This window comes from Nipponia nippon, unplaced genomic scaffold (genome assembly GCF_047370975.1).
Source record: "Nipponia nippon isolate SJK-2023a ecotype South Korea unplaced genomic scaffold, ASM4737097v1 scaffold_3, whole genome shotgun sequence".
Lineage (NCBI taxonomy): Eukaryota > Metazoa > Chordata > Aves > Pelecaniformes > Threskiornithidae > Nipponia > Nipponia nippon.
Window position 1 is genome coordinate 127,078,636 of NW_028262347.1, and position 22,986 is coordinate 127,101,621.

A 22,986-nucleotide genomic window follows, 5' to 3' on the forward strand; every position below is an offset into this window, starting at 1 on the left:
ATTAATTTTCCCACTGTCGTCATGCTGTACTGATTTTATTTCTTTTCATGTGTTTGCAAACACTATCTTAAAAATATTTTTGTGCATCTTCTAGTTTTTAGTACTAAAGCTGCCGTTACAATCATTATGCCTTCATCAGGGATAACATCTATACCGTCTCTGATAGAAACTGAAATTCCACTGAATAACATAGAAAACTTATTAATTTGGAGCTTCAGTTCTGAGGCTGTAAGCTAGGCTGAGGGGTGGGCAGGGGCTTTTACAGAGCAGGCTGACTGCCCCGCTTCCAGCTGCTGTGGTAGTCCAGGGTCAAGCTTTTCAGGGCTGCCCTCCTCCAGGCAAAGGAGCCGGGTGGGAGCCTCCCCCTGCTGTGCGCCCAGCCGGGCAGGGCAGGGCGAAGACCACTGCACCCTCGCTATTAACAAAAGGGAAGCTTCATTTTTACAGTCCTAAAGGTCAGGGAGGGATCCAAGCAAACGCTTCATTTTTCCCCACGGAATAGGGATGATCTGAGGGATATTTCAGCACTGCTGTTGGCTGCTGCAGAAGGAGGGAACCCGCAGCTGCTGTAGCTGGGGTTTATTACAGATGAAGGCACAGCTCCAGCAGGAGAGCGGCGGCAGACCACCGGCAGAGGGGCAGAAGTTGCTGTGAGAGATTTTCTCACTCATCCCTGTTCCCACAGTCGCTGCACACCACTAAACTTTCCTCTGACCAAAACTTTGTTTCCTGGACTATTACTGGAAAGCAGAAGCATGGAGAATTTGTTCACACTGCTGTTGGAGACAGCAAATTTCTCCTTTTAATCCTGAATATTATTTACAGATTAGAAACTCCAGTATTATACAATATTATTTTTGCTAGAGAGAGAGAAAAAATGGATGCATTCAGAGCACCTGAAAATGAGTCGCTGCTGTCCAGTTCCTCTGGTCCTGCCAGGTGGGATCCCTTCCGTCGTCCCTTGGACTCCGTCCAGCCCTGGCACTTCAGGCTCCTGGCAGCAGTAATGTTGGCGGTGACCTCCCTGTCGCTTGCTGAGAACCTGGCTGTAATCCTGGTGACTCTGAAGTTCAAGCAATTGAGACAACCTGTCAATTACGTTATAGTCAATTTGTCTGTGGCCGATTTCCTCGTCTCACTGACTGGTGGCACCATCAGCTTTTTAACCAATCTGAAAGGTTATTTCTATATGGGATACTGGGCTTGTGTACTGGAAGGATTTGCTGTCACATTTTTTGGTAAGCTTGATTTTGTTTGTAGTTGTGTGTCCTTTTCCTTCAGTTTCCTTCAGTGTATTCTGCTAGCGATCCCGGCAGCTTCCCGTCACTGACTGCATGCCTCTGCACTCACTGCTTCTTTCCCCAGTTATGTCTCTTCTGTAGTGGATCTCAGGTGTGAGTGAATAACATGTATCGCCATCTCTGTCATATATCAGTGGCTTGTCGCATGTATACTGATCACTGAATATGTTTAATATAATGAGAAAAAGCTTGCTAATAGAATAACAGTGTTGTGGGGTTTTTGGTAAAACAATGTCAGAAAAAAATTCACTATGTGTAACTATTTTCAAGGTTTGTATTTAGGTGTGTGCATATACAGATAAACAAGAGAGAGAAAAAGAGTGGGTGGCTGGTCTTAAACTGTGGAAAATATCAGGGCATAGAAACATCATATGTTAGCTACGCACCGGTGGTTGCAAGGAACCGTGACACACCTGTGACAGTCACCCCTCACAGCTACATCTTTTTGTGATTCTTTTTCTTGGCTTTGTTTTACTAACTACTCGAAAAGTATTAGAAGTACTCTAAAAGGGAGAATCCTCACCACGTAGTTCCCTGTGTAAATACACCTCTGCAGAATGAATGGGAAATTAGTTTAAAATGGGACATCTACTTCCTTGAGGTAGACTTTCATTCCTGCCTCACCGTTCCTGTCTCTGAAGCTGCATCGTAAACACAGCCTTCTAACGCTTGTCACTGCTCTAAATCAAACACACTGATGATCCTCAGCCTGAAAAGGAGTCCCACAGTTCCTCTCAGCCTGGTTAAGCTATACAGAGGGAATGTCGGTGAGGGACAATGCTACTAAATCAGTTTCTGGCATGTAAGCCGTGTCCCATGGAGAAGGATCGGGCTATTTCAAGATTTTGGTGGCCAAGCGGGTGATATGCGCCTATTAAACTGATAATTTGATGTTGTGGGCAGCTGTCTGTAGGTGAGAGTTTTATGACGGTCTGAAATATGACATTTCTTGCAAAGATAGCGTTTTTGAAGATATATCTTAATTTGTTAATTTGGAAGCTACACATAATTTGCATCTTTTCAGAGTAGAACCAAAGGAAAAAAAAAGCCTTCGTCAGTTAAATGGCCCAGTTAGCTGCTTGGTTTTGTAGTCATTACGCTGTGGACTGACAAACTAGACAAATATGAAAATCTTTGCTCTTAAAAAATATCAGAATAATGCACATAAATTGCACATCCTTTCACAACTTGGGTTGATGGAAAAGGTGCCTGATGTGGTGGATGGTCAAACACTGGAACAGGTTGCCCAGAGTGGTTGTGGAGTTTCCACCTGTGGAGATACTCAAAACCCAGCTGGACTTGGTCCTGGACAAGCTGCTGTGTGGACCGTGCTTGAGTTGGGGGGGTGGGGTGTTGAACTAGATGACCTCCAGAGATGCCTTTCAACCTAAACAATTCTGTGGTTCTCTAATGTGAGATGGTGTTTGCTTTTCACTGAATCTACCCCATTTTTGATGCTGACTGTGTTTTCTTACTATAGGCATTGTTGCTCTCTGGTCTCTTGCTCTGTTGGCTTTTGAGCGGTATGTTGTGATCTGCCGCCCATTGGGAAATATGCGCTTGAGGGGGAAGCATGCAGGCCTAGGTATTGCCTTTGTGTGGACATTTTCCTTCATTTGGACCATTCCACCGACAATGGGTTGGAGCAGTTACACCACCAGTAAGATTGGAACTACTTGTGAGCCCAACTGGTAAGGCCACTCTTGAAGAGTACGGTAAAGAAATGTAACTTGCAGCTCAGGATGTCTCAGGGGCAAGAATTTAAAGGAAAGGTTTAAAGATGGTGTACATCTCTGCAAAAATGGAAAAAGAAAGTTGTAACAAAACTGAGCAAAATTTGCCAAGAACAGATTTTAAAAAAAAAAAAAAGGGAAGCTCCAGGGAGGAGCTTCAGTCTCTAATGAAAATAACCATCCTATACCTGGTGCTTTCTGTCAGGATTCAAAGAGGACAAAGAGACAGATTTTTCAGAAGACTGGACAAAACCCTGAGCAACCTGGTCTGACCCCATAGCTGACTGCACTTTGAGCAGGAGGTTGGACTACACGTCCTTTCCCGCCTGAACTGTCCCACTGTGCCTACGATCCTATGGTCATAGGATCCTGTGCTAGCCCATGGCCAGGGAGGTGGCCCAGGGCTCCAGCTGGCGATATGACTAAAGTTGTAAAGGGACACTTTGAGTAAAAATAGTCGACAAAAAACTAGTGACAGCTTTGAAGAGCAAAATTAATATTTCAAGAAAATAATAAGAACACACGTTAGTGATACATACGCAATCGTATTTTGTGTTTTATACAGGTACTCAGGAGCTTATATCGACCATACGTACATTATTGCATTCTTCACTACCTGCTTTATAGTGCCTTTATTGGTGATTTTGGTATCCTATGGAAAACTGATGCAGAAGCTAAGGAAGGTAAGAAGAAGCACTTGTAAGTAAACTTTTTAAATGCTTATGTATGCAAACATTTGGAATTTTTGTGTTCGATTTTTTTATAAAGATCAGACAGAAGCAGATCAAAATTCCAGGCAGCAAGTGCTCTCACTTACCATCCCTTGTTATATAATTATCCCTGCACACAGAAATTCATGCTACGGTTAGAAAAGATTTTTCAACGTGTGCAGTTTGCATCACTTATCGGTACATCTCGTGAACCAAACATCATACAAATGAAAGAATGTCTGCCTTGTAAATAAAGAAACTGAGTGACCCAACATTGGTTTATTTACAATTGTACTTCAATTCAGTGACGTTTCTTAAGACTCAAACCAGGCAAATCAGAATTTAGCTTAAAATTTTAAGAGTGATGGCTAATATTCTGTAACACATGCAGAATAAGATGTAGCATTTGTAAACAATGTAATGCTGTTTAGTAAATAAAATACTAGATTGTCCAGAAAAATTTAAAAGACTTGAGAAATGCTTTTGAATTTTATTTAATGATTATGTTGACTTGATCCAAAAGAGAATCTGCAAAAAGTGAAAAAGAAGACAATAAAATAGGAAAATTCCTATTTGGTACCGGATTTTGGGACAATATTGTTATTTCTATTTACTGCAAAGCTGCCTTGTCTTATTGCTTCAGTAATAAATTCAGTAAATTTCTTCAGTTTACTGATGTTTTTAAAGTATTTGGGATAGTCAAATGTTTGTATTTATTCTGAGCGTTGTTGTCTCTAAGTAAAACAAAACAGAAGGGAAATGCAAAAAATATTTTATTTTCTCATTTGAAAATAGAGATTGGAACATGCATACTTCAGGTGACATCATGATTCCTCTAAACAGATTTTTCTTTATTTCCTCCAGGATGCATTTAGGGGAGAAAAGGTTAAATGGCTGGGAGAGGTTGGTTTCAGTATTAAACACAAGAAGTTTCCCAAGTTGAATGTGAACTGCAGCACAGGTGCATTGCTGCTCACAGCGCTCGTGGAGAGGTAGCACAGTGTCTGTTGGTGCAAGGGTGGGGACATGAATTACAAGACGTGGAGATGCTTGAAGAAAATCATTGTTGATGACTCAGACTGTCCTAAGATAACTTGTAAAGCTATGATTCTGTTATTCGGAATATCCAGAACTTTTATTAGTATTTGTTGTTCCCTCTCCTAACCTACCTGCAGTGAAAAAGGAATGGAGAGAGCTGGGGGGGCAGACCTCCCTGCTGCTGATGCCGCCCTCTCAGTGCTGCCCGGGAGGGCAATGCGCTCCCCAGGGAAGGAGCTCTGCCACTTGGCTTGGGAGGCGGAGGACAGCCACCCCAGACCAGCCACCTCACAGGGCTCCAGCTCCTGCCTGGGGCACCCCTGGTGAGGGCATGTGCAGCGGGTGGCAGGCGTCCCTCCCACGGGCTGGTGGTCACGGCACGGGCCCTGCCCTGCAGGGATGGGAAAGGGCCACCTCCAGGAGGCTGTTCCTGGGAGGGAGAGCCCATGGGTGGCCCGGTGGCCTGGCATGAAAGGGAGGGATGTTAACCCAACAGAGGGGATGTGAAGGGAACGAGACCACTTGCCAAGCGTCCAGCACTGTGATGGGTTTGCCAGAGCAGTGGCTAATGTGCTACTCGGATGCTTCAGGAGGTGCACGAAAAGGGCTATGTCCTTCCCTTGCAGCCACTTAAGAGGCTGCAAGCTAAAAACAAAGCAGGTGAGATGAGGAACAAGGGAGACAATGAAGGAAAACGTCACCGTCAGTCACAGCAGAAGCCAGTGCATGGTCCGTCTTGCCATTTGCGTCAGGTCAGGATGTCTTCTGGAAGACTGATCTGTGCCAGGTAGTGGGTCCCAGCGTTGGCCTGCAGCCACTGTGGTGTGATCTTGCTAGGCTATCTTTCTCACTCCTCTCTCCGTTATCCAGAAAGAATAGCATTAATATTAAAAAAACCAAAGCACACTTCTCGGTAAGCGGTGTGTTTCACACTCCCCTTGCAGCTCGGTGACCTGACAGACCACACAGCTGGGAAATGCTGAGGCGGCCTCAGGGCACCTCATCACAAATGATTTCCCCATAGCCTTCTGGCTTGTGCCAGTCCTTGCCTTTGGCTTTTGTTGGCTTTTACAGAGAGATGTAACTGCACGAATTGGCCTCTATTACTTTTAACAGCTTAAAACAGTCTGGTGTAGAAAAGCTAACTGGCTGCAATATATTCTGTAAATGTATAATGAATCGCCATAAGGCTCTATCTCACAACTAGGCTAATTTTTAAAAATCTGACTATGGTGAACAGAGAGAGACCCACCACCAGAACTGGGGTCTTGATGTTCCCAACCACCCCTCTTCCTGGATTTTGACTGCCATGTCCCATGGTTGCCACAGTGCGGACTTTGGCCTGAGTGTGAGTTTGGCACTGTTTTGTCTTACCCCAGTCTGCTGGTCCCTCAGTCCCCGTGACCCCAGCTTTACAATGACGATAGTAGCTTTCACTACAGCTGTAAAACTAATGGAAGAAATGAATGTTCAGGAAAAGATCTAATTAACAGTTTACAATGGAGATAAATTATTATGGCAGTATTCCTTGATTTTAAGATAAAGCACCAGTACATGGGTCCTTATCAGTTTCGTGTTCTCAGATTTAGAGAGAAAGGAATCTACTGCCATCCACAAAAAGCCATAGCTGAGGAAAAGGCCAGGCTGATACGAGACAACGACAAAACAGTCACAAGCACAATCCAGGAGATATTGTATTTCTTCCCCAAGGTGACGGCACTGCTGCTGAAAGGGAGGCTGGGCTGCTCTCTCCATAGGCACAGTGTATATGAAAAAAATGCTATAGAAATGTCATGTATTGGCAGGGAATATCTTAGCTTTGCTCAGCACCTAACACAGCCTTCATTGATGCCTAAGAATTTGTAGGTATGATGACAATTCATTATTAATATTATTGTTGTTGTTGTTGTATTTATTGTTAAAAAAATTACATGAATTACAACTTTCTACAGAGGTAAGGACACCCCTCTCCCCAGGAGGTGCTTCTATGCCTGTGTAAGTACTAAATATGTTAAATTATCTGCGTGCAGTGCAAAGGTTATTAGGGAAAATGTCTCCATTCAGTTCTAACATTACTGTGGAAAGCTAAAAGGCCATATTACACCAAAAATTCTTACTTTATTAACATGTATTATTGCAAGACCTGGCATCAGGTTTTTCTAGAGCCGTACAGAGTTGTCATTAGTTACTTCCCATGTAAACTAACAGTACGTAACAGTGCCTCGTTTCACTAAGTCATCAGAAACAAAACAAGGATGTTTCCCAGAAAGACGTTGTATGACATCACATAATCGCTGTATCAACATTTCTATCTAAGCTGCTTGCCTGATCAATGAGTGGGAGCATTCCTGCTAAATGCCCCAATCCCACTTTAATTCTGGTGGCATTAGATCACAGATGCTCTTCTGGTGAAGGCCATAAAGCACCACAGAGCTTGACAGCCCCTCCTGGTCACTGCTGCTTAGTCTGGCCTAAACTTCACTCATGGCAAGGAGGCTGCACAGCAAAGTGCTGTCTTTAACACCCATATCGGACACGTAGTTGTCTGCGAAGGCTACATGAAAAAGAAAGTGCTTGAATTCAGGCTCGCTATCTGCTTACGACTCGCTAAGAAGGCCTTCTTTTTCAGTAATTAAGTCACGATCATGCCTTCAGTTAAACTCTTGCAATTACTGTGGGTAGCCATAATGGCAGTGGCGGATTGGGAGCTGGCTGAAAACTTCTCAAAAGGTTAGCCAAAGCTGAACTGTTACACCCGGTGGATGTGGTGGCTGGAGGCTGGCCAGGGCTCAGGTGCACCAAGAAGAGGCAGCAGGAGAGGGCTGGGGAGACCAGCTTGGTGTGAAGCCTTGGGAGCCGGTTGGGGCTCAGGTGCTGGTGGGAGGACAGGCACAGCTCAGCCTCCCTTCCTGCCCCACCTTGCAGGGGTTATTGCCCCTCTGCTGATGCTGACTGCAGCAGCCATGAGCCTGTCTTTCCAAATTTCTGGCAGAGAAAAGTCTGTGGTCCAAGGCAAGTGCTTTTACTTAAAGCCAGCCCCTGGCAGTGGCCTGAATGAGAACTTGGAAGAAATCTGAAACTGCTGAGACTTGTAAAAAGATCTCATAAGGACAATGCTGCACTTGGGCCAACTGCTGCAGAAGACAGTTGTGTAGGTAAGATTAAAGTTGGTTGGCTGTAAGGCTGGTTCAAAGGTGTATTTGCTTCTCATATTTGCCTTGTTATGGAATTGTGCTTTTCATTATATTTTGCTGTGCACAAACTGGTTTGTCAGGACAGCAGCAAATGCATTTCACAAAACGACCAGAAAAGGGGGAGAGGGATACTGCTGCTACCAGTATAGACAAAAGGTTCTCTAGGCAGCCTTCCTGCAAGCCAAGAAGCATAGCTTTATTACGCTTCGTGTAGATCCAGAGCTGCTGTAAACCGAGGTAGCTCTGTTGAAGTTAGTGATGTATGGCAAGTTGTAGCACCCAAAAACGTAGTCCTAATTTCTCTTTCATGTTTTTAGCTTATTGTTATCAGATACTGCCAGTTGCTCACTCTGTGAGGGTCATTGCATTCTGTTATTTGGCATTCTAAATAGAGGCCAAATCTTGTCTCTGATTTGACTAAAATCATTAGGATTACTTTTCTCACAAATGGAATTCAAAGGTATTTCTGCACTGCCTTGGGGTGGGCTGCTGCAGCACCCATGAAGTCACCTGAGCTAGATTAACTTTTGTGAGGCTGGACAGCAAACTTGTGCCATCGCTTCGCTCCCCATGACTTGGCTGAAGCTAGCTTGGGAGTGTCTCTGCTGGCTGCAGTCATGCCTGACTGCAATTAGATTTATACGTATAGATTGCCCTAGTAATTGATTTTTGCTCTCACTTTGACAGTAAAAACATAAAGATACTTAAGCAAAGGAAAAGTTAATAATGACAGTATACAGTAATTCACGTTCCTCAGCAGTACCATTGACAGCCTGTGGCCCACTAACGGCATCCTTATGTGCTGTCATACTCAAGAAGAGTAGGTCTTTCCTTCTAGCATGGCAGATTGTGAGCCTGCTCACTGAATTCACTGGATGGAGGCCTTGTTGTTTGTTTTCTGGAATGTTCTGTCTTTTCTTTAAAGGTGTCAGATACACAAGGCAGGCTGGGAACTACCAGGAAACCTGAAAGACAAGTGACTAGAATGGTTGTCGTTATGATCATTGCCTTTCTAATCTGCTGGATGCCATACGCCACCTTTTCTATCCTAGTCACTGCATACCCCTCCATTGATCTGGATCCTCGTCTGGCAGCAATTCCAGCTTTCTTTTCTAAAACAGCTACTGTTTATAATCCAATTATTTATGTCTTTATGAACAAACAGGTACCGTATGCTCTCAAAGTGTCTTTAACACTCATATTTTGTTATTTTGTCTTGCTTTATAATGAATTATTTCTAACTACCTACACGTTACTTAACCAGCATTGCAATATCCAGCATTTAGAACTAAAAAAAAAAAAAATCACTGTGTATCTACCTTCTGGAAGATAGCATAAGCCTCTGTGCATTATTAAAATATGAACGTTAATAATTATTAGGTTTAGGTATTATAAAGGAAAATCAGCCCTTAGTCAACATCAGTTAGTTTTCTGTATGAAAATTCTATTTTCAAGACTGTGCCAGTACATTTTTGTAATTCTTTAGGAATGCAACACCAATGAGTTGATTTTGAGGTGGGGTGGAAGTTTTCAATAGCTTGAATTTATGTCAGGGGAAATGCTGCATTTGTGGTTGTCTGTACAGGGCGGGTAGAAGCATTGCATGTGCTTATGGGACCTGGAGCTTTCTTCTCTGGCATGGGGGCAGAGGACTGGATGCAGAGAAGAAGAACTGACAAGGGGATGGACCAGTGCTGTGTGTGCACTGTGGTAACAGGCATGATAATAAACTTGAATAGATTTATGCAATGAGTGTAGCTACTAAGAGTGGTGGCATCAAGCAGAGTATAAGCATATAAATGGAAAGAAGAAAAATAGTAAAGTGACTGTTGAATAAGAAGTGATGAACACATTTATTTATTTAGTCCTGCAGAGAGAGAGCTATCGCTTGTCTCACATCCTATGGTCAGTACCCTGATCTCCCAGTGGGTGGCAGATGTATGCTAGTCTTACCCTGCTCATGGACGTGAACAACATGGAAACAAACCATCTTTGAATAGCTGGGTGTTAGCGTATGAAAGCAACTCATGAGCCTGGAGGAATGACCAATTCTGTCCATTAGGCGTGATTAGTAACAAGCAGAAGAGGAAAAATATTTTTTTACAATAAAACTTCCCAGTAGTCTGGGTCTTTGAAGAACGTCATTATTTCTCAGTTTTAGAGTTCTTCATGGTGGCACAGGCAAATATATTTTATGGGGCTATTTCCTTATATTCCCAGCTGACTCATGAGAAAACTTCCAAGAGTTTTAGCTAAGACACTGACTGCTTTATAGAGATATCTTAAAATTCCTTATGTGTTTTGATCGATCTCTTTTTTTTTTTTTAACTTTCTAGTTCAGGAAGTGTCTGATTCAGATGTTCAGCTGCAGTGCCATAGAAACCACAGAGTCCAACATCAACCCAACTTCAGAGAGAGCAATGCTAACCCAGGACAAAAGAGGCAGTGAGATGTCCACTATGGCAGTACGTAGCACCGTTTCTAAGAGGAAAACCGGAGATGAACATAGAAATTGCCGATCTCTTGCTCAGTTGGCAGCTTCAGAAAACAAAATCTGTCCCATGTAGGGTGGGAGATATGATCATTAATGCAGTGCTACAGCATAGTTCTTGTTACCATCACTTAATACAAAAAATGTTGTCAGTGGGGACATGATACTACTGTGGACACCAGCTTTTGTGATTCTAGGCTCCTGAGTTCGTGTAAGAGTTTCTTGGCTCTGTAGTTGCAGTCAAACACCCAGCCATAAGATGAATCCCTTCCTCCACTGCGTTCCTCTTCCCAGTCCACAGCCTGTCTTCTCCTGAAAATAACATCGGGGAGCCCCGTGTTGCTATGCTGGCAGGTAGCACAGTAAGGATAGGAGAGTTTTATGCTGATGACGCTTCCTTGGTCAGCTGGACAAAAACATGAAGGGGCACATGGCTTCAGTATGTTAATGGACATGTAAATAATATATAGCACACAGCTGTGTGCAACTGGAGGTTCAGACCAGAGAACAGGTCTGAGTGCTTTTTGGTTTGTTTGGGTATTTTTACGAAAAAAGCAGAGAAAGCCAGAGGCTTCTGCACTTATGTCTGTCCTTGATGAGAACCTCATCTGGGCCACTAAAATCTCCAGCACCTTGGACAAGCCATCCAGACTCCCAAGCACTATTTTATTAAGACAAGCCCTATCAAGAGCTGTTCATGTCCTCTCTCTGCATTCCCTCTTTGTCAAGAAAATCTTCTGTGCTTATGGCAACTTTTGAAGTAAATTAATTTGGACTAGATGATCGTTGTAGGTCCCTTCCAACTGAACTATTCTATTAACTAAACTTTAGAAGAGGAGTTAGTAGGGTATAGGAAAGTACAACTGTGCAGGAATGCTGGAGAAAGGGCCAGTAGCACAGCTTCGAGTGAAGCTGAGCTTTGTGGGACAGAAGTTTTTCTCTGTATGTGCCTGCACTGTGCAGAGCTAAGTTCTATCATGTTCTTGAGACCATGTGGCTCCAGGTGACAACTATTATTTCTGTTTCTTAACAATTACAACTTTCAGAAATCAGTGGTTAGAGAATGCAAATATTCTGTATGTGCTGGGCCACGTTATGTCAGAGCATGTTGGATGTCTGTATTTCCATTTGCACATTTTTACTTTCCTCACTTCTGAGCTAGGTCTTGCCTCTCCAGAAAGCATAAGCAACATCCTAGCCCAGCAGGCAACTTGCAGCAGCCAGTGGCACCATCCTGCTGCTGTTCTCTGAGGAGCAGTTGTGTCTCTCCCTTCAGTCCTTAAATTCCTGTTTCTGCCTACGTCACATCCTCACTACTTTTAATTGAGCTACTGATCCTGGCATAAATCATTAACTTGTTGTTATACCTTTGATATCAGAAGCAAGGAGCGCAACATAAATACACTTCCTGTAAACAGTGAAAAAGAACAGAAATTGCCAGCTTTCCATGGCTGTATTCCATCTCATATATTTAATTCACAAATGACATGCAGCAATATACTTAGCTTTAGCAGAATGTCACTTACGCACATGCAAAAACAAACTACGCCATGAGCGTAATAAAGACAGGCTTCTGTTTTCAACAGCCTTTGGTGAACATTTTACGAAATGTTGCTAAGAGCTGGCATATCAGATTTTGAATCCTATGTAAGATCTATACTTAACTGAATGCATTTTAGAAGAAAAGGCAACGGCTGACTATATTTAGATGCTTTAGTATGGAAAACCGTTATTTCTAGATAAGACATTAATACAGTGCCAGTCGAAACAAATGTTGCTCCATAGTAGAATAGAGAAGCTACGCTAGCTACATACTGTACAGACCTTAGCAACAGAAATGTGATATGGATGAATCGTCCAGTGTTCGGTTTTACATCAAAAAATTACAATTTCTTTACACAGAATAAAGACATTTTGTTTCTACCAGATTTTTCTTCTCTTTTTATTTTGTTAAGTTACAGTTCGAAAAACTATATTGCCCTGAAAAGGAATGACAGGCTACCTGAGGTATCTGTGGTCAAACCTAGTCCCAGAGCAGTACCTTGCTGAGTTGGAAGTCGAGCCATTCCTGCAGCGGATGGGGATGTTGGTGGATCAGGGAAAGGCGACACAGAAACACAGTACAAAACATATGCTGAAACCCTGGTATCTTGCAAAGGCTGACTTTTTTACAATTCTCACGCTCAAGAGGAGACAAAAGCTGTATCTCCCTGCCAGGGGTGGAGGGACAGGCATGGGCAGCGTGGCCCTGCAGCTACTCAGGCCTTGGCACGCTCACATCGACTGCTTGGCCACCCGTTCCTGCTTGTGGCCCCTGACAGCACTCACACCAATGGATGTACAGAATAATTCAGCCCCCCTATTTATTTCCACGTAGCCCTGGCTTTCTGACTCATTTTGCTTTAGCTCTGTGAAGGCAATCTAGACACTGAAGCAGCAATGAGAGCAGCATGTGGGAGAAAGCATGAGCTCTTCACTCGTCCTCCCTGTCACCAGTCCTCTCACGGGGATGGGTCTGGGGGGGTCCCACCCTCTGCAAGCCTCACTTCTGAAGGCAAAGGGGAGCTTGGTGGTGCAAGGAAGGGCAGCCTGCTGCAGGCAATAGTGTGTCTGACATCCAAGACAAACGTGTTAAAAAAGGTAACTATGCACACCTGCTTTAGGTAACTGCTGATAGTTTACATTTTTCATCAAATAGCAAGAGTTATTCAGTAAGATCTTCCTGTTAAAAGGTCTTTTATAAGTGCATAGGTAAAATGTGATCCCTTCAGCAATTTATTTTAGCTATCCCTTATTGTAAAGCTTTCCCTTAACACTCTAAGTGGTCAATCTCTTTGGCCCTACACTTTTTCCCCTTTACCCACCTTTCCATTGTTCTCCTAGGACAGCTATGAATGCAAAGGACCCCCATCATGCTCTTTGTTTTGCATCTTATAAAAGCATGAGACAGCTCTCCGGACCTTTTCTACAACACATGTCCTTTGCGGAAGAAGAGGAGAAGCTAGGAAGCAGTGGTGGTTGACCATGCAAGGGGTGAAGTGCCCATGAAGTGCTGCCTAGCTCCTGCGGCTGGAGACCAAGCGCGATGACTGCAAGGCTGGAGGGCAGGACTGACGTGAAGCTGAGCTACTGGAGTTAATCACTGGAGTGAATGAGCAAACGTGGGGAGGGCAGGATGGGTACCTATACCCTTGCTCCAGAAGAAATGTCTGCATCATGGTGAGTTTTCCTTGCCCAGTGATAGCTGCTGCCATGCCAGACACCGCAAGGCATGGACGTGGTCTCCAGCAAGGGGCAAGGTCAGGAAGAAGGCACTGCTCAAGAAGTAATACCTGTGAGTATCCAGGGGCTGCCTTTCTGTAGGCAGTCTGGTTAACTCTACCATCCTACCTTTAACGGTGCAAGTCAGTGGGTGCTGTAGGAATCTCTTGTTGTTGGAATACCTTTTAACATTTCCCACAAAGGACAGCCATAACTATGCCATCCAGGCCTCACCACCCTTTTCCCTGGAGGTGTCAAGCTGTGTAGCTATTTGACAATTCTCTTTTTGTTAGAGAAATTTAATTGCAAGGCATAGCAAAGTCGTTTGTAACATTTCAAAAACCTAATTTTTAATAAGCGATTTTTGTACACTGCGGTCTTCCTCTTAACTCATCCTTGACTCAAAATTAATCTGAATCTTATCCTTTTTATATTTTCTGAGTAGGATTGTTCAGATTCAAATGCCCTGATTTTATTTTAGAATGGTAAAATCCAAAGAGGGGCGTTAATCTACAAATAACACCATGAACTGCACATATGAGAATTCACTGCAAGACATCTATGGTCTTCATATTCATCTCACAAAATGTCATGAGATGATTGTCTTTTACAGTATAATTTTGGTCTCGGTGGGCTTGAACTTCTGCAGTGCTCAATCTTAAACCCAAACTATGAACTGCATTCTGACAGACACATCCTTTCGTGATTCACATTCTTTACCATTAATGCTGTGGGATCTAGAGCAGAAAAGTGAATAGATACCTATGCCTCTTTTAAATGTTTTGGAAATATTGTGAGATAGGAAGGGTAAGGCATTCAATTATTATTTGTATGCACATTTTTGTGCTCATTAGTCTGTTAAAACAGTGAGGTATGATATGAAAGCAAAAATTCTTGCATTTGAGACTCAGATTTTCTCCTTCAAGGATATGTTGACCTAGGTTAATCACATGTTAATGGTATTAGATGTATTAAATCATGAAGAATTGGCAGAAGTGTTAGTATTTAATTAAAAGCAACAGAATTATTTTATCTCCTGAGAAGGTGAGAATACATAGAGTGTAGCTCTGTAGTACAAAATAGAGCATCAAAACTTAAGTAATGGCAACGAAAAACATAATGTAACTATGCATGGAAAACCTTAGAAAATAGCAAGTTCAAGTGAGATTTGCCATCTGATAAGTGGCAATATCATCCTCAATACAAGTCACTCGTGATGAAGTGGTACTGGTGAGCCTTTTAGACTATTTCACCAAGGAAAACTTGGTTTGCATCTATAAATTAAGGGAGGACACCAGTTTGTAAAGATAGTCAAAGGCAGTGTCTCCAACTAACAAAAATGGAAACACACCCACCTAATACGTTAGTAGCCAGGGCGAGGTTAGCCGCAGGTCACGTTACTATTGTGCGTGGCGGGGGGGGGGGGATAGTCTGACACCAGGCTTTGAATTACTGCACTCAAAGCGTTATAAGGGTATTCACAGAGGCGCTTTAGGGCAGTGCTCACACTTCAGCCACAGAGCAGACAAATAACCTTGGCTTTTTTGTGAGGAAAAGGGAGAACTACGGCACAATAGGAACAAAGCAGGAATCCTCAGAATGAGAGAACATATAGCAATACACTGAAAAGTCTCAACATTAAGCCCTGCTTCCTTTTGCCTGGTCATAAGCTAGAAAGAGAAGGCAAGATTTTCTCCCCAGGTTAGGTACAGGGCTCCGCACTGCCTATCCGCCTGCAGCACTCCTGCGACAGCCACCTGAGTACTTGCAGAGTCAAAAGTTCTAACGTGATTTTTTTTCTGTGCAAAACCAATTGTCATATACATTTTTTTCACAGGAAACAGTTTTGAGATAACTTTCAGGGACTGACTTTTCGAACAAAAAAAAATGAAAAATTTGTTTAGAAACTGCAGCATTTCTGTATTTTTTTGGTTATTAAAGTTGGAAGATAATAAGAAAACACGGGGGAAAAAAACCCTATTTTCCTATACATTATTAGAGGCTTCCAATTGTTGCCATTCTCTGGATGACGATAAAGCGCTGACAGTATTCTTTTCACAGAGAATTCTTTGTCAAGGTGTTAGTTTTTAAAATGAAAGGGAATTTTAACCACTTTCTTACTGTTTGCCCTCAGCTGTTCTGCTGTTATTCAGGTCATTAATTAAAGGTGTGACATAGTATTTAGACATACAGAAGAGAAAAAGTGTTTACAGACTTCACAGACTTCACTCAAATTTAGGGAAGCATTGTACAGATCCAAAATGGCACCAAAGAATGATGAAAAAATATATATCACAATTATGAAAAATTGACGATAACAGGATTGTGGGAGGAAGAAAGAGTAGCAGCCGTGCAAATCTCAGAAGAGATGATCAGACATACAGTTTTGGACACACAACTTCGAAAATAACTGTGAAACATTCAGAAAACAGAGGCTGGCTAAAACACAGGGCTAGGAAGGATGGAGACACATTAGAAATAAAAAGCTAGATTTGCATGCTGTTAGTAAGGATAGTAGAGGAATCCACAGGAGTGGAGGTAATTGCTTAGGTTATGCAGGAAAAAGGATTGAACTTAGAGGATGGTGAGATAAGGAGAGTCTCATGCCCTGAGTGACTGGTCAAGGAGTTGTATCATAAGGAAAACAATGTTTAGTACTGCGAGATGCGGTGCCGGATGTAATCAGTACCACAAAAACAAGTGGGAAATGTAATCTGGAGAGCTAGGTTTATAGATGTTAACAGACATTTGTTGAGAAGTAATTTATCAGGGTGAAACACGTGAAAGCCTGAGAGAGCGGGGTGTAATCTGAGCCACAGAAGTAGAACATGGCAGATGAGGTGCCACTGACTTTCAGGGTGATGGCTGGGGATGGTGCCGGGCACCCAGCAGCTCTCTGGAGAGAACCGTATTTGCATTGTCAAGGGAAGTATCAGAGAAGCAGGAGACATTGAGGAGGTAAAGAAAGCATATCAGAGAAATAGGGATAAGCAAGCATTCATTCACAGTCTGTTAGGAGCAGTGGGATTAGCATGAAGGTATCAGTAGTTTATTTTCAACAGAGAAGTTCATAATTTAATTAAATATACTAAAAAACACCTGAGCAGGATCTAAGTGACACACAAGGGTTCATCATCTAAACCTGTGTTCTAGTGTGAAGCTCTACCTTGAGAGTTTATGGAGCAACAGTTCATGTCTAATTCCACATGTAGCTCATGGCCTAACTACCACTGTTAAGATCTGAATTGTACTCCTTTCACACTAGCCCTCTAGCACACTTTATAATAGATTACGTTTATGGTTGTCTTACATCATTTTGCCACCCTGTTAGACAAACACTCTGACATGCAGCAAGCACAGACATAAAAATGTAAGCTGCGACAGGGTGATATGAAAATTAGTGGTTCTGGACAAACAGAAAATTAATATTAGAGTCTGATTGGTCTTCATTTCATTTGGAGAAGGAATTAATTAGTCTTAATAGGACCACAGAGGCATCACAAATGTTTTCTTTCCATCAAGCAAAGCCTATGTTGAACAACAATTAATCAATCATTCTCATAAAACACAGGGTGTCAGCAATATTTCTCACTGTCCATAACTGTTATTTTTCAGTTCCTCACAAGTATTTTCCGTTAAGGGCCAGATTCTGTTTGGTTTATTAATATGAGTACTCCCATAAGTGTGGGGAAAGCCATTTTCTTGAACAAGGCATTGGTTCTTACCTTCTGCACATAGGAACAAATTTCCTTTGTAAATGTTTACCAGTTCTCCAGCATTAACATTCCCCGACTCTAGTGAGATACTGTCTCTACGAGAGGTTCCCATCTTTGATCCAAACAAGGACTAACAGAATCAGCGGGGGGTTTCATGTTAAAATATCTTCAGTAATGCTTTTCAGGAGGAGGATACCTTTTTTCCTGCCTGTCAGTCAGAGAGTACTTTTTAAAACACGTGAACACCTTGCTATGTTGGTAGGAGTCCAGCCAAGCAATATAAGCCCTGACACAAAGTGTTACAGAGTTCCCAAAAGTTGATATTTAAGTCTAAGTCTTTCAATGTAACACAATAAAAATTTTTTTAGAATTACAAGCAAAACAAGGGGCAGGAGGCAGGCTTTTTTTTTTAAGAGTTGCACACAGTGACTGAAGAGACACCTCTTGCATTATGTGGCAAGAGCATGGCATGACCATTTTACCATGCACAAAAAGTAAGTTATGCAATGGATGGTGTTAAAGATCTTAATATTTCATGACTAAAAGGTGTGAATGCTGCCAAAGTCAATGTGCTCACACTTGATTGTGGACTAGTAAACAGCCTCTTGTGTCCTTGAATTTTTGTTTTGCCGCCAAGAGTATGCCTAGAAATCACATCCCTTTTCTAAAAAATGTTTTATAGCATTATCTACAGTTTGCAAAATTAGCAACATAACACTACACCATTCTTCTGCTTTGTGATCATTTATTACATTTTAATGATGCAACCTAGACAAAATAACTGCCCTTCCTATAAATCTTCCATGACACTGGGGGATAATTACTTTGTGCTTTTCTTAAAAATGTCAGCAATAATCCATCAATTTACTTGTTTATAATGGGAATAGCATTTTTATTTTTTTGGAATATAAATTATGGTTGCCATAAGAGCTACTGTTGTGTTATGAGGTCATGCTGGTTCCTCTGGGGTAACAGTAAGAAAGGCACCGACACTCAAGGCTAGCTAAATGGTTTACTGAGTAAAAAAAATGGAAATTATGGAAAAGGTAATAGCAATCTTAGGGCCCTTCTGATGCTGGGAGTCCCAGCTGTTTCAGCACGGAACGAGTCCTTCCTTGTAGATCATGGCACACTGCCCAGATCCCATCCATGGTGAGGTTTTCCGACCTTGTTGTTCTTCACATCTTTATGGTATTCTTCCAAGTGAACAAAGTCACCTATCTTCTATCTGTACAATGCCAAACTTTCTATTTGGCACACCAAGGTTCACTGAGAGCATTACACTTACACATCTCCATAGGAATGAGCTCTTACAAGCAGCACATAGGAGCGGTATTGCTAAGGGCAGTGTATACTAACGTCATGGCATGTGCTCAGGTTATATAGCAGGTCACTCATGCTAACATACGGGACTCTACAGCCAAGGCCTATGGTTAAACTCTGCCTAGATTCTGCTTGAAATCGCCGTCTCCTAGTTACAACGTCTTCTGCAGTTGCCCACCACAGCTGCTCTGCATTTGTAGTTGTGCCAGCACTTTGTCATGGAAAAAACCCAAACAAACCAACCCTGTTCTCAAGGCTGTACATTCCTGAGAAATAAAAAGTTGTTCCTGGCTGAATTTTGGCAGGGGCGGGGCGGGGGGGAATCAAAACAGCTTTCAAAATCAATTATTTCAGTAAGAGATAAAATGCTGAGGTTTAAAAATACACTATCATCTAGGCTATTTTCCATAGCCTCAAATCTAGAGGAAGAGTACATTTTAAAATGTCATAAGATAACTCACCTCACCACCCACTAGCAGGGAAGAAGGTGAGGGCTTAGCCGCTGAATGATGTGTTGGTGCACTTTAAAAAGTTTTCATGTTCTTGCTCTGGCAACAAACACAGCTTCTCTAGGGATTTGCTACTGCTTTTTGAAGCTACAAATGTCTTAATATGTAGATTTTGTTTCTCCTAAAATCACATGTAACTGCAGAGTACTGCTAGAGGAGATAGATAGATACTACCTGCTCAGAGTGAAAGGGCATGGAGAAGGGCAGATTATTAAGGACCAGCTCTACCAAAAGTTCATCATAAGCAGGATCATTCCAGCATAGCTCTGAAGTAGGGGAGATGAAGATTAACCTCTAATTCATCCATTTGCATCTCATGATAATCACGTTGCTCCTTTTGCAAATATTTTTACCTTGTTTTTTGGTAAAAATGCACTTAATCATGTCAGAGTTTCCACTTTGGAGTAATGAGACCTTGTCTCATTACTCATTGCCCACACTGAGTCTCTACTGCCGAGGGCTCTGAAAGCAAAAAGGCAACTAACAATCAAACCAAGTTTGAGAAACACATTTCTCCGTGTTTCTGGCTTTAGCTGGCCTTTTCTTTGTTTCCTGCTTTCTCTTCCATTCACTTCTTCTCCCAGCTCAGACCAAAACCCCCAAAATAAAACACTTCTGATGTTCTTCAGCTTGCTCTTACCTGCAGATCTGTGACCCCACTCAGAGGAGACCTTTTCTCACAACAAAAACACTCACAAAGGAGGGAGAGTTTTGATGGGATCCCTCAGTGAGATGAGGTGACTTGTCTAAGCCTAAGTAGGTCCACATTCACATATGCTTTGAGTCTCCATGATATTCCTCTACCACTATTCCAACCTGAATGTTCCCACAGATGTATGCAGGGCAGACAAGTTTATTCACAGTCTAGCTAGAGGAATAAAGTACATATTCATCAGCTAAAACCTTTTCTGTTTAATTTTGACCTCAGTGAAAATGATTATCCAAGAAAACAGAGTCATGAACATTAACAATAATTCTCATCTCAATTATTGAGAAATACAATTTGTAAATGATTAGTGAAGAGAAGATTCTTAGAAAATTTATGATAATGTTCTTTATTATAATACTTTGTATTATAAATTGTACTATTCTTTCTCTTTATTGCATTTATATTGAAGCCTCTTTCCTTTTCTTTGTCACAAAGAGTTAAAATCTGTAAGAGAATTTAAGAGCCTTTCAGTAATTTGGCACATCAGTTTTAGCTCAGCTATTATCTAGCTGCATCAAGATATTAATGTAGTCATCTCTCTTTAGTCTCAATGAATTGCTATAAAAATGTCAACCAATTAGATTATATTGGCCAACATAGCCCTGTTTGATTGAGTACAGATGTAGGCCACATCCCTTGAATCATACTGATGAAGGACAAAGGCTTGTAGAACTCCAGTGCAAATTTATTTCAATATACGTACCATTTAGGTTTCTAACATCAGTACTTGCAATACTAATAACCAAAAAATGCTAAAGAGGTATTTTCAGGTGGAATAAAAGTCAATGTCATTCAGGACAAATACTAATGAACTCTCTTGGAGGAGAAAAAAAACAACTATAAAAATAGCACATAAACCAGTATGCTGGTACAAACATAGGCACGGCTCCATTGCACAGATGTGACTATGCCAGAGGAGCAAAATTAACATCTCTCTTACTTATGGGAATAGTACTGCTAAAATTCTGTCTCTGCCTGGAAACGTAACACATACTTTTGTGTCAGGAAAACAAGCAGCGTATAAATACTTGATAGAGATACCTGGTTACAAATGTCTCGGTGTTGGCTGCTATGCCATTTTGGAAGTCAGTAAGACTGTGGAATTCCCTTTCTATGCACGTACGATGCGTGCACCTAGTTGCAGCCCTGTCACGGAATGCACAGAAAGGAACAAGTGCTTGCAGATGAAATACCTCTCAACCATCTGGCGTCCACACAGACCACGTGTAATTAAAAGCTAAAGCTATGCTGTTATAACTTAAAAGCTGAAAACACTTTCTGTTCCATACATGATAAAAATTCAGAACATGGTTAAGTTGTTCACATTTTGCTAGAAGAGACAGACAACAGGCAAAGCATACTGACCGTGTATCTCCACGGTATGGTCTTCCTCAGCTGAAGAAGTCCGTTCCCACTCTACCCCAGCAGATCTTTATCCATGTGCATCTGAGCTAGTATTTGGTCTTGAGCAGCAGTGCAGGAGAAAGCACGCACCTGGGATGTTACATTAGAAGATTGCCGGCTAATCGTCATAAACACAAAGGCCCAGTGAGGATCAAATGAACGATGACAAGGAAGGAACTCTAGTAACCTGAACAATGTAAGGAGTCAAGCAAGTTGCTACTCTTAGGGCTATCGAAGGAGGACGATAAGCCTGTTGCCCTGGGATGAAACTCACTGAGATGGGTCAAGGAGAGAAACTCTCTTCCTGTATGCCTTGCAGACTGAAGGGGGTCATTGCCTACAGCAGAATATAGGATGCAGGGGAAAAACAGTTCTAGAGTTTTAAAGTCTAGTATGAGATCTTTTAAAGTGTTTATGGGAATTAATGAGACTTATGGGATGTTTAGAGGAAGGACCAAAGGTGGGGAAAAGGAGGGCTCAAGATACATCAGGTGCAGAAAAAGAGAGGGGAAAGGGCCTAAAGGGGTTCAGTTGCATGTAAACAGGCTGCTAATCAGTATGTTGTCTGACTGAGACCTGCACTTGATCAGCACAAGCTATCCTCTCATCTCATTAATCCTACTTCTAACTATATCCTGCGTGGGCATGCCCTCTGTTCTGAGAAGGTATGTGTGAACATGAGTAAACCTCCATTTGCTAAGATAAGCTAGTGAGTAGGATAAGAAGTCTGTGTACCTGCAGCGGGAGTAGGGCCGTGAACATCCAAGGCCTGCATGTTTGGGTGCTGGCAACCGAGGAGATGATTACCTACTGCATAGACAGAGTACCTGAGCCCTGACCTGACTAGCATTTCTGGGTTCCAAGGAGAAGCTCATCAGCAGGAATAGCTAGGAGACAGAGATCAGGCAAGAATGTGTAATGGAATACAATAGCAAGACTCAAAATGACTTAGCTAAAGTACAATGACAAGAGAAAACATTTCAATTTACTTTTGCAAGCCATAAAAGTAGTGGCTGCTGTATATGACAATGAGAGTACCAGTTTACATTTCTTAGATGTTGTGACTGATGCTCTAGCAGGGCACTAATGCATGTAGGAAAAACTGAACCTGCTTGCTTTCTCGAAAAATCATTTCACGGCACTCTACCTCAGGTAGGGATGAAGGCTGTCCAGGGCTGGGAATTTGGGATGTATTTACTGTGCTGCATAACTGTCTGCATGGAAAAGATGGCACTGTTTTCTCCAAACCCTTTCTGAACTGAGTCCTTGCATTTTTTTATGTGGATATCACTGATTTGGTAGGTGTGAGCTCCTACAAGAGCCAATACATTTTGTTCTAGCCTTTTATTACTAGTCAGTGACGGAGACAGTACGTTTAGATATTTCTTATGACTTCTAAGTGACATCGGGGTCCTGATTCAGTGACCATGTACTGGAATAGTTTTTTCTCTATTAAATACTATGCCAATATCACGCTTATTGCTATATGCAGTTTAGCTGCTACCTCACTACCAGGATTAAGCAAATGATTACACATAGCCATCTACATACCTCAGCTGCAGCATACTTCATACTCGTTTATCTTATATTCTGTAAG

General features: G+C 42.1%; 1 protein-coding gene across 1 annotated transcript; it reads left to right on the forward strand.

Moving 5' to 3' along the window:
• Positions 1-877: 877 nt before the first annotated feature.
• On the forward strand, positions 878-12,364 carry LOC104013870 (opsin-VA). The gene is made up of 5 exons (XM_009466413.2): positions 878-1,238; positions 2,782-2,992; positions 3,600-3,717; positions 8,902-9,141; positions 10,313-12,364. The coding sequence occupies exons 1-5, from the start codon at positions 878-880 to the stop codon at positions 10,541-10,543; spliced, it is 1,161 nt and encodes a 386-aa protein (XP_009464688.2). The 3' UTR covers positions 10,544-12,364.
• The last annotated feature ends 10,622 nt before the right edge of the window (positions 12,365-22,986 follow it).